The sequence below is a fragment of the Melospiza melodia genome, chromosome 1 (genome assembly GCF_035770615.1).
Source record: "Melospiza melodia melodia isolate bMelMel2 chromosome 1, bMelMel2.pri, whole genome shotgun sequence".
NCBI classification, from domain to species: Eukaryota; Metazoa; Chordata; class Aves; order Passeriformes; family Passerellidae; genus Melospiza; species Melospiza melodia.
This window is the reverse complement of record NC_086194.1, coordinates 34371180-34383822: the sequence shown is the minus strand read 5'-3', so window position 1 is coordinate 34383822 and position 12643 is coordinate 34371180. Positions and strand designations below refer to the sequence as shown.

Below are 12643 nucleotides of genomic sequence, written 5' to 3'. Positions count from 1 at the left end.
GGAAAGGCGAAAGCTGCCCGCTCGCGTGTGTGTGGGTGGTTGTTATTATATTTTATTCTTGTTTTCATTAACCCACCCGAGGCTGGCCGGGGGGCGCGGAGGGGCGCCGGCGGGGTGGGCGGGAGGGCGAGAGGCATGTTTTAGTCACGTTTCTGGTTTTATTTTCGTAGCGGGATCCTTGCGTTAAGGACCACGGCAATGGGGAAAGTAATAATTAGCGCCTGAGAACTGCTCTGTGGTTTAGGTAGTTTCATGTTGTTGGGGCTCCACCTTTCTCTCTACAGCACGAAACTGCCTTAATTACTTCAGTTGATATCATCACCAGGTATGCTTGGTGCGAGGGTCCTTTCTACCCGAAGAAATCTTAGCGCTGAAGTGAACTGTAGGCGTCAAGTCCCAATGCCATTGTTTCCCATCTGCAGCGGAGCCTCCTTTGATTCCTCAGATAAACACGGCAGCCGAGGGGGGAAGCTTGACAAGTTCTTCAAGGTTAGCTAGCTCCTAAGCGAGTCCCTGCCTGCTTGCGGGTTTTTAATATATCTCGTTGGCTGCATTCAAGGTCAGGTGCGTTTTTGCATTCCGCTCGGCGTGGGTCGAGCTCCGGGGGCCGGGGGGAGGTGGGCGGCTGTTTTATTTTTCAATCTGGATGTATTAAAAACCGAAAGACCTGCAAGCGTGCCTAGGGGAGGGGGTGGGGAGAGATCAAATCTACCTGCCCCACTGCAGGCGTCATCACAAACTGGGGCCCGGAGCGCACCCACGGGCGGCGGGGTGCTCCGTGCCGGCGGCGGCGCTCGGCCCCGGTGCAGGGCAGGCCGGGGCTGCCGGAGCCTGGCTCGGGGCTCGGCCGGCTCCGCGCCTCCGCCGTCGGGCCCGCTACCCCGGGGCTGCCCGCGGCCCGCAAGGCCTCGGTTACGATCACGATTGCAGTGCGGGCTCTCCGCGGCGGCGGAACGGGCAACAGCGACCTCTCCGGGCCCGCTGCCGTCGCCGCCACCGCCGCCTTTTGTGTTCGCAGCGCGACCGCGGGCAATGGGCGGGCTCCCGCCGGGCTCTCCGCCAGCAGCCAGCGCCGCCGCGGCCGCGGAGCGGGGCACCCTCCGCGGAGGGAAGGAGGGCGGGGAAAAGGACAGAAAACTCACTCGTTGCTCGTTTAATTCTATTTATTTTTTAGCGGTCGTGATTATGTTTGCCTTTAAAAAATAGCAATAGTAAAACCTAAGAAGTTTTTCGAAAGTTCAGGCTGGGCTGCAGGAGCTCAAATGAGTTTGGATAGCGGATTTCAGCCGTACTCAGAAATGCAGTCGTCCCCGGCCGGGGCAGGAGCTGAGCTCTGCATTGCAGTAAAATTTAAGTGCTTGTGTTTGCCTCTCCGCACAAGGTCTGACGGGCTATCTGCAGTGTCTGTGTACATTTCGGGGAGTGTATTTACAGTTCTGTGTTTGTGTGTGTGCCTGTATGGCGTCTTTTGCCTCTGCCCTTTTGATTCCCAGCTGAATGGCCTCATCCTGATTTTGGACTGCTTCCTCTAAATTCTGAATCATTTTTTCTCTTCACTGTGCCAAAACCCCTCCGTGGCTTCGTACCACCACTGGTTCCGTGAGAGAGGTCTGCAGTGGCAGGAAACCCTGGGAAAGGCGATCCTGAACTTCCCGTTCAGGCGAGATCGCCAACGCCCGCGAATTCCTGCCCCGCGCCCGCGTACGCTGAGCGCCTCCGCGGTGCGCGGCTAATGAAGCAGCGCCTGAAGCTGCCCCCCCGCTTAAAAACCGACGGGATCCTTCCTGATGCAGCCGGGGGCTGGAGCTAGCGGAATGGGAGCTCTGCTCGTTCGGCTGCGTTGGGATGGAGGACAGGGAGTACTTTATTCGGACACGATCGCTCCGGCGCTGCATCGTTCCTGGGAATTCTGGTTTCATGTAGCATTTTAGTGTCAATGTCTGTTTCTGCCCTGTTTGGGGTATTTTGCCCCCCAAGGTGGAAGTCACCAAAACCTTAAGTAATTTGCAAAGTAAATTGATGAAGCGAAATCGCCTACGTGGCTCGTATGAAAAATGTACTTTGGGTGAAAATGGATCTAAAACGGCGATAAAAGAGTCGAATATCCCAGCGTAATTGTCAGCAACGTGACCGCGTGAAAAATATCTAATTATTTGCTGTATTTCTCCTCTTACTTTCTGTACAACCTCTCCTGCCCCTTGGATGTTGGCAGCGAACAAATGCGGAATTTTACAGGGGAAATAAAAACGCAGTCACGTTCTTTTAAGCGCTATTGTTATTGTTATTCATTTGCTATTAGTTTTGGTGACGAACCAAAAAAATAAAACCCGCTGCTGTAGTTGAGAACCCAAATTCGAATATAAACATCCAGGACTCCTGCAGCTAAGATTATTTTTTCTGAATGGAAAAAGGAAGTTCTACAATCACATTTCACCACAGCTGACTCTTAATAATAAATACAAATGACGTGGAGTTCCGTCTTTCCAGGAAAGAAATACAATTATTTTTTTCTATTACGGAGTGTCTATACAATGGGGAAGAAAAAAAAAAAAAAAAAAAAAAGAGAGAGCTTTATTTGCATTTTTAAAATTGTTAGAAAATAACGGGCCTCTTGTTTATTGAGATCTTGAACTGTTCCACGATTTTCGAACTCTAATGGGGGATAATAGTTTCATTATGAGCCTTTGTAATTTTGAATGTGGGAGAGAGCGGTGTTAAAATAGGCCCTCTGTAAGATTTCGGATTAAACTGTTGAGAAGACATGAAAAGAAAAAGAAAGAAGGAGAGCGAGAGAGAGAGAGGGAGAGAGACAGCCCACATAGCGATGTAAAACTAATTAAAACCACACTTTCGCATGCACAATATTTACACGTGATTCTAATCATTACTCAGTCGTCCCTGCCGTTTGCTGGGCTCTCTTTTCAATACAAGATATTTCGAGTAAATTGAGCCTCTCACGGAGATTTTTTTTTGTGCCCCCTGCATCTTAGTGACCGCGCTCCTTCGCCAGCCACGGGGATAAACAGCGTGAATGTCCGCCAGGGAGAGAGAAACCAGGGAGTCGCAGGCATGTTTGCCAAGAGCTCAGCCACTACTTTAATTCCTAACACTGGACTTGGATCTGGCCGCCTCTTACTTTCCCCCGCGCACCCTCCCCTCCTTCTGCGGAGGATTGTAACCCTCCGCTCGGCTTCCGATGCCGCTAGCGTGTGTCCTGCAGTCACAGGAGGTGCCAGCAAATAAATAACTATATTTGCACATAAATTTGATTCACCAGAACGCCGGACGGCCGGCTGCGAACGCCCCTTTGATAGCCGCCTGGAGAAGCAGGGTGCCTTTCGGCAGAGGGGAGACGGGGCATTTTCTGCCCTTTCCCCCCGCTGCTTCCCTGCATAGTTGCAGAATTAATTGTGGTGATAAATACCGCCGCCCGGCTCTGCCCGCACTCCTTCCCTCCCGGCCGGGACGGCCGCTCCCTCCGGCCACCGCCGCCCAGCCCCGGCTGCGCTCCCCGGCCTGGCGAAGGGCTCCCCGGTCCAAGGGCAGGGGCGGCGGGCAGGACGAGGAGGGTGTTTCGGTCACTGCCACACCGTGCCCGGCGGGCTGGGCTGGTGAAGTGCACTTCGGTGCGGGCCGGGCTAAATACCGAGCCAGCGCCTGCCCCTGTCCTTCTCCGGCCGGGCGGGGAGGGCCGGCTCTGCGCCGGCCTTTCGGAAAGGGGATACGTTGAATTTGACTTTCCGCTGCCAGCTCTGAGCCGAACGGAACGGTATTATTTACAGTGGGTTCCCAAACTAAACACAATAGTATAATTTAACCTTTCCAAGCACTCGTAAATTTTTACTGCTGTGAAACACAGCGATGCAAATGAGCGCGCTCATAGTTACTGACTTAATAACAACCCCGTGGCTCCCGAAACAATAACTCCTTATGAAATATAATAAATGTATATTTAAATACAGTATACCGCAACTACTATTTTGCTCTTTTTATTGCTTCGGTTATTGTATCGTTTTATGTGAAGGTCTCCGATCACAAGGGTGGCGGGATTTTTTTCCGCGGAGAACACGACCCACTGATGGGATGATTAATTTTGATATAAAATAGTCCGCTTAAACGAAAAAAAAAAAAAAAAAAAGAAAAAGAGAGAGAGGGGAGAGAGAGAGGAAGAGAGAGAGAAAGAGGGGAGGGGGGCTGTAATACGGAATCTGATCTTTTAATCTCAGTTGGCCGCAATTAAAACAAACCCCGCCGTATAACTCAAATATCCCTTTGCATAAAAACATATGGCCTCGCTATAAAAATTATGGCTGGAAAACACTGACCCATTAATAGCCCGCGGACTGATTTATACTTTATTGTTCTGCTCCCCCGCCACGTGACAGGCGCAGCCAATGGGCGCCTGCGCTGCCCTCAACTTATTACTGACTCTACTTCTCCGCCAGCACCAAGTTGTTACGTGAAACCCGCAGCCCCGAACCGCGGCGGGTCCGCCGCCGCCCGCCCGCCCGCCCGCCATGTCGGCTCCCGGGACCCTCAGCAATTACTACGTGGACTCCTTCCTGGTGCCGGAGGGGGACGAGCTGGCGGCGCCCCGCTACGCCCCCGCCCCGCTGGGGCCGCCGCCGCGGCCGGCGGCGCTGGCCGAGCACCCCGAGCTGGCCCCCTGCAGCTTCCAGCCCAAGGCGCCCGTCTTCGGCCCCCCCTGGAGCCCCGCGCACCCCGCCGGCGCCAGCGGCGTCCCCGCCGTCTACCACCCCTACGCGCACCACCAGGCGCCCGTGGCACCGCCCGACGGCAGGTACATGCGTTCGTGGCTTGAGCCTGTGCCGGGCTCCTTGTCTTTCCCCGGGTTACCTACCAGCAGGCATTACGGCATTAAACCTGAACCGCTGGCGGCCAGGAGGGCTGACTGTACCACGTTTGACACTCACACTTTGTCTCTCTCTGATTATGCTTGTGGTTCTCCTCCAGTTGATAGGGATAAGCAAAGCCACGAAGGCGCATTCTCTGAAAGCAATGGAGAAAGTGAGGCAAACGGAGAGAAACCGCAGATCGATCCAAGTAAGTGGGACGGCGAGGGTAATGGACTTCAGGGCTCCGCGCCGGCCGCGGGGAGGTGTCGAGGCGCTGGGGCTAATTACGCGGCCGAGCACCGGCCGCCGCCGCGCCAGCCCGCCGGGCTCTGCCATCTGCAGAAGCCAGTGCTGCCTTTCTCAGGCTCGAACGGGATCTAGGACGGCTCTGGCTTTCCGGGGTGAAAGGAAACAAAAAACCCACCCAACAACTGCAACTTAAAAAAACATTAAAAAAAAAAAAAAAAAAAAAAAGAAAAAGAAAGAAAAAAGAAAAAGAAAAGAAAAAAAAAAAAAAAAGGGGAAAAAAAGAGAGAGAGAGAGAGAAATGCAATAGCCGCCCATCCTCACTCCTGCCACCCCAGCAAACTCAGCAGGACGTGCTCACATCCTCCTGCCTCGCCGCGCTCCCAGGCGTGGGCAGACGCCGGGGACAGGGGTGCCTAGAAAGCACTGGATGTGAATCAGATCTTTTTTGAGACGGCTCTCAGGACAGGGCGGCTATTGCTGGGCTGAGAGCAGAAACCTCGCCGTTGACTTGGTTCCTCCCCTCCCCCTTTCGTCTCCTCGGTGGAAAACCCCGGGCTGGATGCTCCCAGGACTGCGAGACTGGTGGCAGAGCGCCTAGGGATTACTATCGCGATTAACGCCGTGCGAATAAGGGTCCTAAGAGGGCGAGGGTTTAATTATGCCAGCTGTAGATTAACTCGCCAGCTCCCTGGGTTTTGCCAGGGATGACACAGGAGAAGGTAGAGATTAAAAAGACAAACAATTTCGATGACATGTTGAGCTGGCTGCTTACTCCCCGGGCTGGCAGTTTGAGGCGTGGGGAGGCCAGGAAGGAGGGAAGGATTTAGAGAGTGAGGAAGAGAGAGGAGGAGAAAGTATTTAAAAATTGTATTCTCTCCAAACAATAAAAAAGGCGAGGGGAGGCGGGGGCAACGGGGCTTTGCCGCGTGTGGTTGCGTGTGACCTCCCCATGTGTCCGTATTTTGGAGTCCATTGTGCCTCACGAGCCTCTGTGCCTGGGGAAATGAGAGCCACGTCCCAAACACGAACACCGGGACACCTGATGGGCTCTTTCTGCGTGGATTTCCCTCCCAGCCCCCTCCCTCCACCTCCCACCCTCCCCCTCAGCCTGAACTTCTGTTGTTTTCGTTGTAGATAATCCAGCTGCAAACTGGCTCCACGCAAGGTCCACCAGGAAAAAGCGATGCCCTTACACCAAGCATCAGACACTGGAACTGGAGAAGGAGTTTCTGTTCAATATGTATCTCACTAGGGACCGTAGATACGAGGTGGCCAGACTCCTCAATTTAACAGAGAGACAAGTGAAAATCTGGTTTCAGAACAGGAGGATGAAAATGAAGAAAATCAACAAAGATCGAGCGAAGGACGAATGATGGCGACACGTGGGTTAAAATGAAAATGCGTAAAGTAAAAGAAAAAAAAAAGAAAACAGTTAAAACAAACAAAAAAAATTCATCCCCTCAAGCCCTGCCATGCAATGCGTCTGGGTCCAGGCCTCATTTTTCCCTTGGCAAATTCTGATTATGATTGTACAATGATAGTCACAGAGGCCAGATTGCCAGGAGAGGTACAGTAAGACTTTTAATTTTCTAATAGGAAAGAAAAAGGGGGCATTAGCACGAAAAGGCTGTATAACTGGCTTGTATAAATCTACCTGTTTCTTCACTTATGGAAAGAAAAAAAAATAAGAAAAAACTACCTTTTCATAATGCACAACTATTTACGGACTGTATAGTTTAGTCTACGTAGTTAATTTTATTCGCTTTTTTGCGTGGCAGAGAGATCTCTGCTCTAATACTTGAACACTGTGTTTTATTGTGGTAATTATGTTTGTGACTCAATTTATGTGCTTGGGTGCTGTACCGGATGTAATGGTGTAAGCTAGAATTCAATTTGAACTCAGGTTGTTTATTATAAAAATTGCATAGAGTATAGCTCTGTAGTGTATTAAGTCTTTTCTGTATAATTAGACAGTTAACCTTTGATTGTAAAATATATATATTATATATATCCCAATGCAAAATAAAAAAAAAAAAAGGTAGAAAAAACCGTTCGTTCGGGATGTCTGGGAATTACGGTTCTCAAAATATGAAGCAAGTCATTTTAGTATGCACAGTTGATACATATATAGTACTGTCTTTGTCGGTTGTATATATAATCTATATATTAAAAAAAGTAAATAAACAGACTAGCTTAAATATTGTTTTTGCACCAGTGAGCAGTTAGCAGATTTCGGAGCTATACGTATATGTGAAAAGGGTAACTACCTATGGTTTATGTTTGAATTTTAATCGAATGATTTGATGGTTATTGTAATGAAGGTTAATTTTATTGATAATAAATTATACATTATAAAAACCTACATTTGGTTATTGTAAATTTGTATTGATTAAAAAAAAAATCTGGGAAGTTATGTTAATGCAGAACATACACTGTCTATTTTGAAACAGTTACCTCATGGCCTACTGACCAAATCGTTGTGTTGAAATGATATTTAACTTTTTGCCAAATAAAATATATTGATTCTTTTATATTTTGTGATGTTTTAAGATTACTGAGGAGAGATTCTTCCACGGCACACCGAGTCTCGCCAGCAGATGTGGCGGGGCTAGGGCAGCTGCAGAGGCGAGGAGTGGTATTATTTTCGAGCCAAGGCAAACCCACGGTTTTATAAACGCAGCCCCCAGGTGATGGAAATTTGTTCTTTATTTTTATCCGAAATGGACACATTCGCATCCTAAATGCCATAGCTTCTCTGAGGGTAGGGATTTCTTCCCCCCTTCGGGGGGTGATTCGGTAAGCTGGTGCTTAGCAGTGCGCGGAGGGAGCCCTGGATGGCAGCGGGGCACGGTGCCGAGCCAACGCCGTTTTAATAAAATTCGCCGCCGGGGCGGGGGAACCAGGACCAAACCAAAATGTCCGACGTTCTTCAGCGCGGACAATAATGTAAATCTGCTCAGACGGCGACATTTAAACTGAGATTGTTAATTAGCCTCCACCAGAAAATGTCCAGCACTAAGTGTGCTTCCACAACCCCGGTGAGAAGGCTCGCCTTACCAGGGCGTTCATTTCAAATTCCTTGCTTGAGATAATTGCCCATGCAAAATATGTTATTTCAAACGTCATCCACTTTTTTCCTTCCCGTGTCTTCATTTTTGTAATTTTTTTTCCCTTTTAAATGTCCCGTGGCAAATAAATACAACCCGTTGCGTTTTACTAGCGCCTCAGATTATATATGTATTTATAGATAGATATAGAATCAGATAAAATTTTACTGACAATTATGGTAGAATTTATGGTGTCAATTTTAGTCGCTGATTTAGCCGAAGGAAAGCGGTGGTCTGGCCACAGTCTACAGCAGAGAACACGAAATTGTATGTATTTATTTTTTAAAAAGAAGAATGATTTCTTTGGAGTGGAAGATTTCCATACATCCCCTCCCCATTTCATCTACCCCTCCCCCGCCGCCCCAAGCCAAACCAAGCTCAGCAACAAAAGAAAATAGCAAAGTCTATGAGCTTGCTGAAATTTACCCTTGTTTTGGGCGGACATCTTACTGCTCACGGTGGATATCCTCCATAACATGAATCGCAGCACAGCTCTACACCACACCGACCCTTGTTTGCAAATATGGCGAATAACAATAAAATCCTTCTCGTTTTATGAAGGTACCTTTACACATATATACATATATATATGTACATGTATTGAAAGCAAAATAGGACGGAACACGCTTATGGTCTTGGCAGAAGTTGTTGTTAGGAAAATTCAGAGCCATACTACAGTGCAATAAAAGAAAATGACTGCTGTAACCGTTTATGGGGTGTAAAACGCTGCAGGGCTGAAGACAAAACTTAGGGAGCCGGCAAGAAGTTTACAGATGTGCAGAACTGCGGGAGGAAAAAAAAATGCTTTCGACTTCACCTTAAAAAAAAAAAAAAAAAAAAAAAAAAAAAAAAAAAGGAAATAATTCCGAGGTAAGATTTGATGAGTTCTAATTAGCAAAAGGGAGCCCGTTCTGGCGTGCACACACACAAAAAACCCCCTAATTGATCCCCGAGCCAGTATTTGGGGATGCTGGGACGCCCTCTGTTGTTGCAGACAGAGGCAACTTCAAAGAATCAGCATTAAGAGTGTGTAATAAATGACGGGTCTGCAAACTGTCTGGAATTCGGCTCTTAATGAGTTTACAACTGTCCAGCCACAATTAAGATTTTCTACAAAAGCCTTTTCATTTGTTTTGTCTGGCTGTTTTAGATAAAGCGGGAGAGCGGAAATAACAACCTTTTATTGGCCTTCCCGTGCTTAAATCCAGGCTGGGAGGTGGACATTTATCTTGCCGCGGGCTGGCGGGCCGGGGCGCGGGCCGCGCCGGGCCGGGCCGGGCGGCGGCGGCGCCGCAGTGGCGGCCGGCCGGCGGCAGGTGGCGCTGTGAGCCCGCGAAACGGAGCCCGGCCGCCCTCCGCCATCAAGCGCTCGGCCGCCTCCCGACAGCTCCTAAAATGTCGACTTTATGGGAGCATAACTGGGCTCGGGAGCGCTGAGGTGGTTTTGACAAAGGCCGGCGGGTTTGAGGGTGCTTTTGGACCCCCTTTATCCCCGAGTTTTTTCCCGCCTTATCCCGCCGAGCGGGCGCTGTCAGGGTGGCGTTTGCCGCCTGGCTACGCTCAGGGCACTCGTGGAGAAAGTGATGCTTGATCTGCACCAAGGACACACTGTGAATTTCTTATTCTCAAAATACCGAGACATTTCCTATTATGTGATAGAGACGGATTGAGCCCTGGCACCCAACTGCCAGCTCCTTCTTTTCTCCCTTGCCCCAAAGCTTTGCTCTCCTCTGCTTAAGCTCCGAGCCTGCAAACAGGGTATCCTGATTTCCCGAAGGGCTGGTGTGAAATGAAATATTGGGAGAAAGGGGGAATAGAAGGGTTCGGGCAGGATGTAAGAGGGTCTCCTCGGCTCAGCCTGGGAGGAGAACGCCCGAAGATCTTCACCCTTGGAGCTCTGGGGCCAACCGATGGATTTTCCAATGCCCTTGTCCGCTCTGCGCGGCTGAGACAGCCATGCGGGGAACCGGCAGTGCTGCAAAAATCTAGTTGGAAAATTATTTACCGGCCGGTGAAATTTTTCAACAGCTGTCTTTGATACAAATAAAAAGCCCTGCTTGTGTCCGAAGCAATTTCAGCTCTGTGGGACTCATTGTGATTATATTACACAGATGTGAGAAGGCTGATGCTCTGCAAACTTGACGTGTCTCTCAAAGTCATTCCTAACTTGTTCTCGCCGTCTATTTTGTTTCCTCAAATAGTTTTCTTTTTTTCCCTCTTTTTTTCCCTTTTTTTTTCTTTTTTCTTTTTTTGTCCTTTTTTTTTTTTCTCCTTTTTTTTTTTTTTTTTTTTTTTTTTTTGCCGCTTTGCTTTTGTTGGCTCCCGCGTCTTGAGAATGAGGTTTAGTGTGGAGTTGTGGAATATTTTCAGATGGCAATTGCCAAAAGAGACGGAGGAAAAAAGTAATTGGAAGGAAAATAAATGCAGGAGGAAAGGAAGCATAAAATATGGGCTGAAATATAAACGTTTTATTTCGTGAGTTTAAGCCGGGCAACTAAACAAATCCCTGCATAGTCCTCTGTAACAGAGCCACTTTCTCTGCATCTTACTTACATTTCCTAAAATCAAAGATCAAAGTCATTCTCTTTATATCGAAATTCAGCACTGGGAATGCAGTGAGCTAGTTTTTTTTTCCCGCACTGATTCAAAGACTTAATACTTTCTAGGGATAAGGATCAACAGCCACTCCCTGCTTTCTAACAAGAGCCTTCCTATCAAATGTTTGTCGACAATGGCGTTGCTAAACTTATTATGAGTAATTATTTTTTCCTTGGGCAGTAAAATTATATTGAAATTAAAAAGTGTTTATGCATCGTCATACTAAGTAATAACTTGGCACAGCATGTTCCATTATAATCGTGGATAAATTATGGCGAGAACAGATTCCAAACCAGCAAAATCTTCTCTACTAAGAACCACATCAAGATACTGCTTAGTACACAAGCCATAATCATGTAGTGCTCCCAGGTCGCTTATAACTTACGAGCACCGTTTTATCACTACATTTTACTTCCCGGAAAGCTCAGTGCCAAAGAGGAGTAGTCCAGAGCTTGCAAGGAAAAAAAAAATACAATTAATCCATCCTAGAGGGTTATTTTTTAAAGCGTGCGAGAATATTACCATGACCAAAACCTTGAAATCTGTGCCTGTTCGCCCTTTCTCGTTTGGAAAAAAAATAAATTCAAATGCAAAGCGGATTTACAGGCACGATAATCCAGCCTGATCCTGTAAGCGACAAAACAGGAGATTTCAGAGGGTGTTTCAGAAGCAGCGTTATGCCCAGCTCGCAGAGGGTGCGGGGAGTCAACAAGGTGGCAGGGACCCATGTCTAGGGGTCCTTCTAGTATTTATTCAGTGAAGGCTTTTTGATAAATCTAAACGGCTGCCAGGGGGAAATAAGCTGCAAGCAAAATACATTTTAAAAATCCGTGGCGGCGACAAACACACGTAAGCAAAGAAAAATACACAAACGTGCAAATTGTGGAGAATCAGAGAGCTCGAAATGCAACCACACAGACAATCTATTCGGTACTACGCTATCCATATTTAAGTCTAGACATTGGTTATATTTGCTGTTTCTTTTTTCTTGCATCTTGGTATGTTGTCACCAGAGGAGCAATTTATTGGTCTAATGCCATCTACTTCAGCCTCTTTGATCTTCTTGGTCGTCGTTTTGTTTGCATCGCATTCGTTTAAGTTCTTGGGCCTCTATTCCCTTCCAGCAGCCTCTTCTGCCGGCATGCTCCCGCACCGCGGTTGCGACCGCAGGGATATTGTCTAATATTGGTGAATTGGAAGAAATAGCCGAAGGGGCTCTTTCGGCGCCTTCTCCCTTAATGCCTGCGAATAATAACTGCGTTTTCACATACTTAACACTTGGCAAACATTTACATACGTCCAGCACATCTGCATGCTCCGAAGCACTAGTATCTCAGGGATCTGGTGATTTCATGAACTGACTTGCTTCTGTCAGTAACCTGTGTTCATGGGGCTGCAATAACCACGCATAAAGGGTGCCAAAGGGTGCGCGGGTGGGTGTTGGAGGTGTGCAGGGGGGGGGGGGGAGGGTGCTCCACGTTTAAAACCACAAAGTTTAGGGTCCGTGCGAAATATCGGCAAGAACAATTTTAACTGGTGAGAAAGTCTTTGTACACGGGGCACCAAACTATAATTGAAAGGAGAATTTCCGGGGCAATTCCATTGTGCTTCTTCCAGTTTATGATGTGCAATACAGGCAGGCAGTAAAAGCTGTCTTTACCAGGACTCCCTGTCTGAGGGAAGGAAACTCATTTTACGATCCGTTTAAAGGAAGGGCACGGAGCAGCATCCTCAATGGAGAGCCATTCGCATTGTTGGGGACCCCAGTGTTTAGAAAAGCAGCAACTCTCCCCGTCGTGCGGGCGTACCGCTGCCGCCTAACGCTCTGGACTG

General features: G+C 48.3%; 1 protein-coding gene and 1 long non-coding RNA gene across 2 annotated transcripts; one reads left to right on the top strand and one right to left on the bottom strand.

Moving 5' to 3' along the window:
* Nucleotides 1-3033: 3033 nt before the first annotated feature.
* On the top strand, nucleotides 3034-7636 carry HOXA9 (homeobox A9). The gene is made up of 3 exons (XM_063153564.1): nucleotides 3034-3049; nucleotides 4516-5064; nucleotides 6240-7636. Exons 2-3 carry the CDS (start codon nucleotides 4518-4520, stop codon nucleotides 6476-6478), a joined length of 786 nt encoding a protein of 261 aa, XP_063009634.1. The 5' UTR covers nucleotides 3034-3049; nucleotides 4516-4517; the 3' UTR covers nucleotides 6479-7636.
* Nucleotides 3974-5148, bottom strand: LOC134416943 (uncharacterized). Its single transcript, XR_010027474.1, has 2 exons — nucleotides 4935-5148; nucleotides 3974-4111 (listed from the first exon to the last, which is right to left on the bottom strand). It is a non-coding gene; the product is annotated as an uncharacterized LOC134416943 (long non-coding RNA).
* Nucleotides 7637-12643: the final 5007 nt, after the last annotated feature.

What these genes read in the sequence shown, in the direction of transcription:
- HOXA9 (XM_063153564.1), top strand. Translation starts at nt 4,518, where the DNA reads ATGTCGGCTCCCGGGACCCTCAGCAATTACTACGTGGACTCCTTCCTG. An exon ending in GAAACCGCAGATCGATCCAA is followed by an intron (nt 5,065 to 6,239) that starts GTAAGTGGGACG and finishes TTTTCGTTGTAG; the next exon opens with ATAATCCAGCTGCAAACTGG.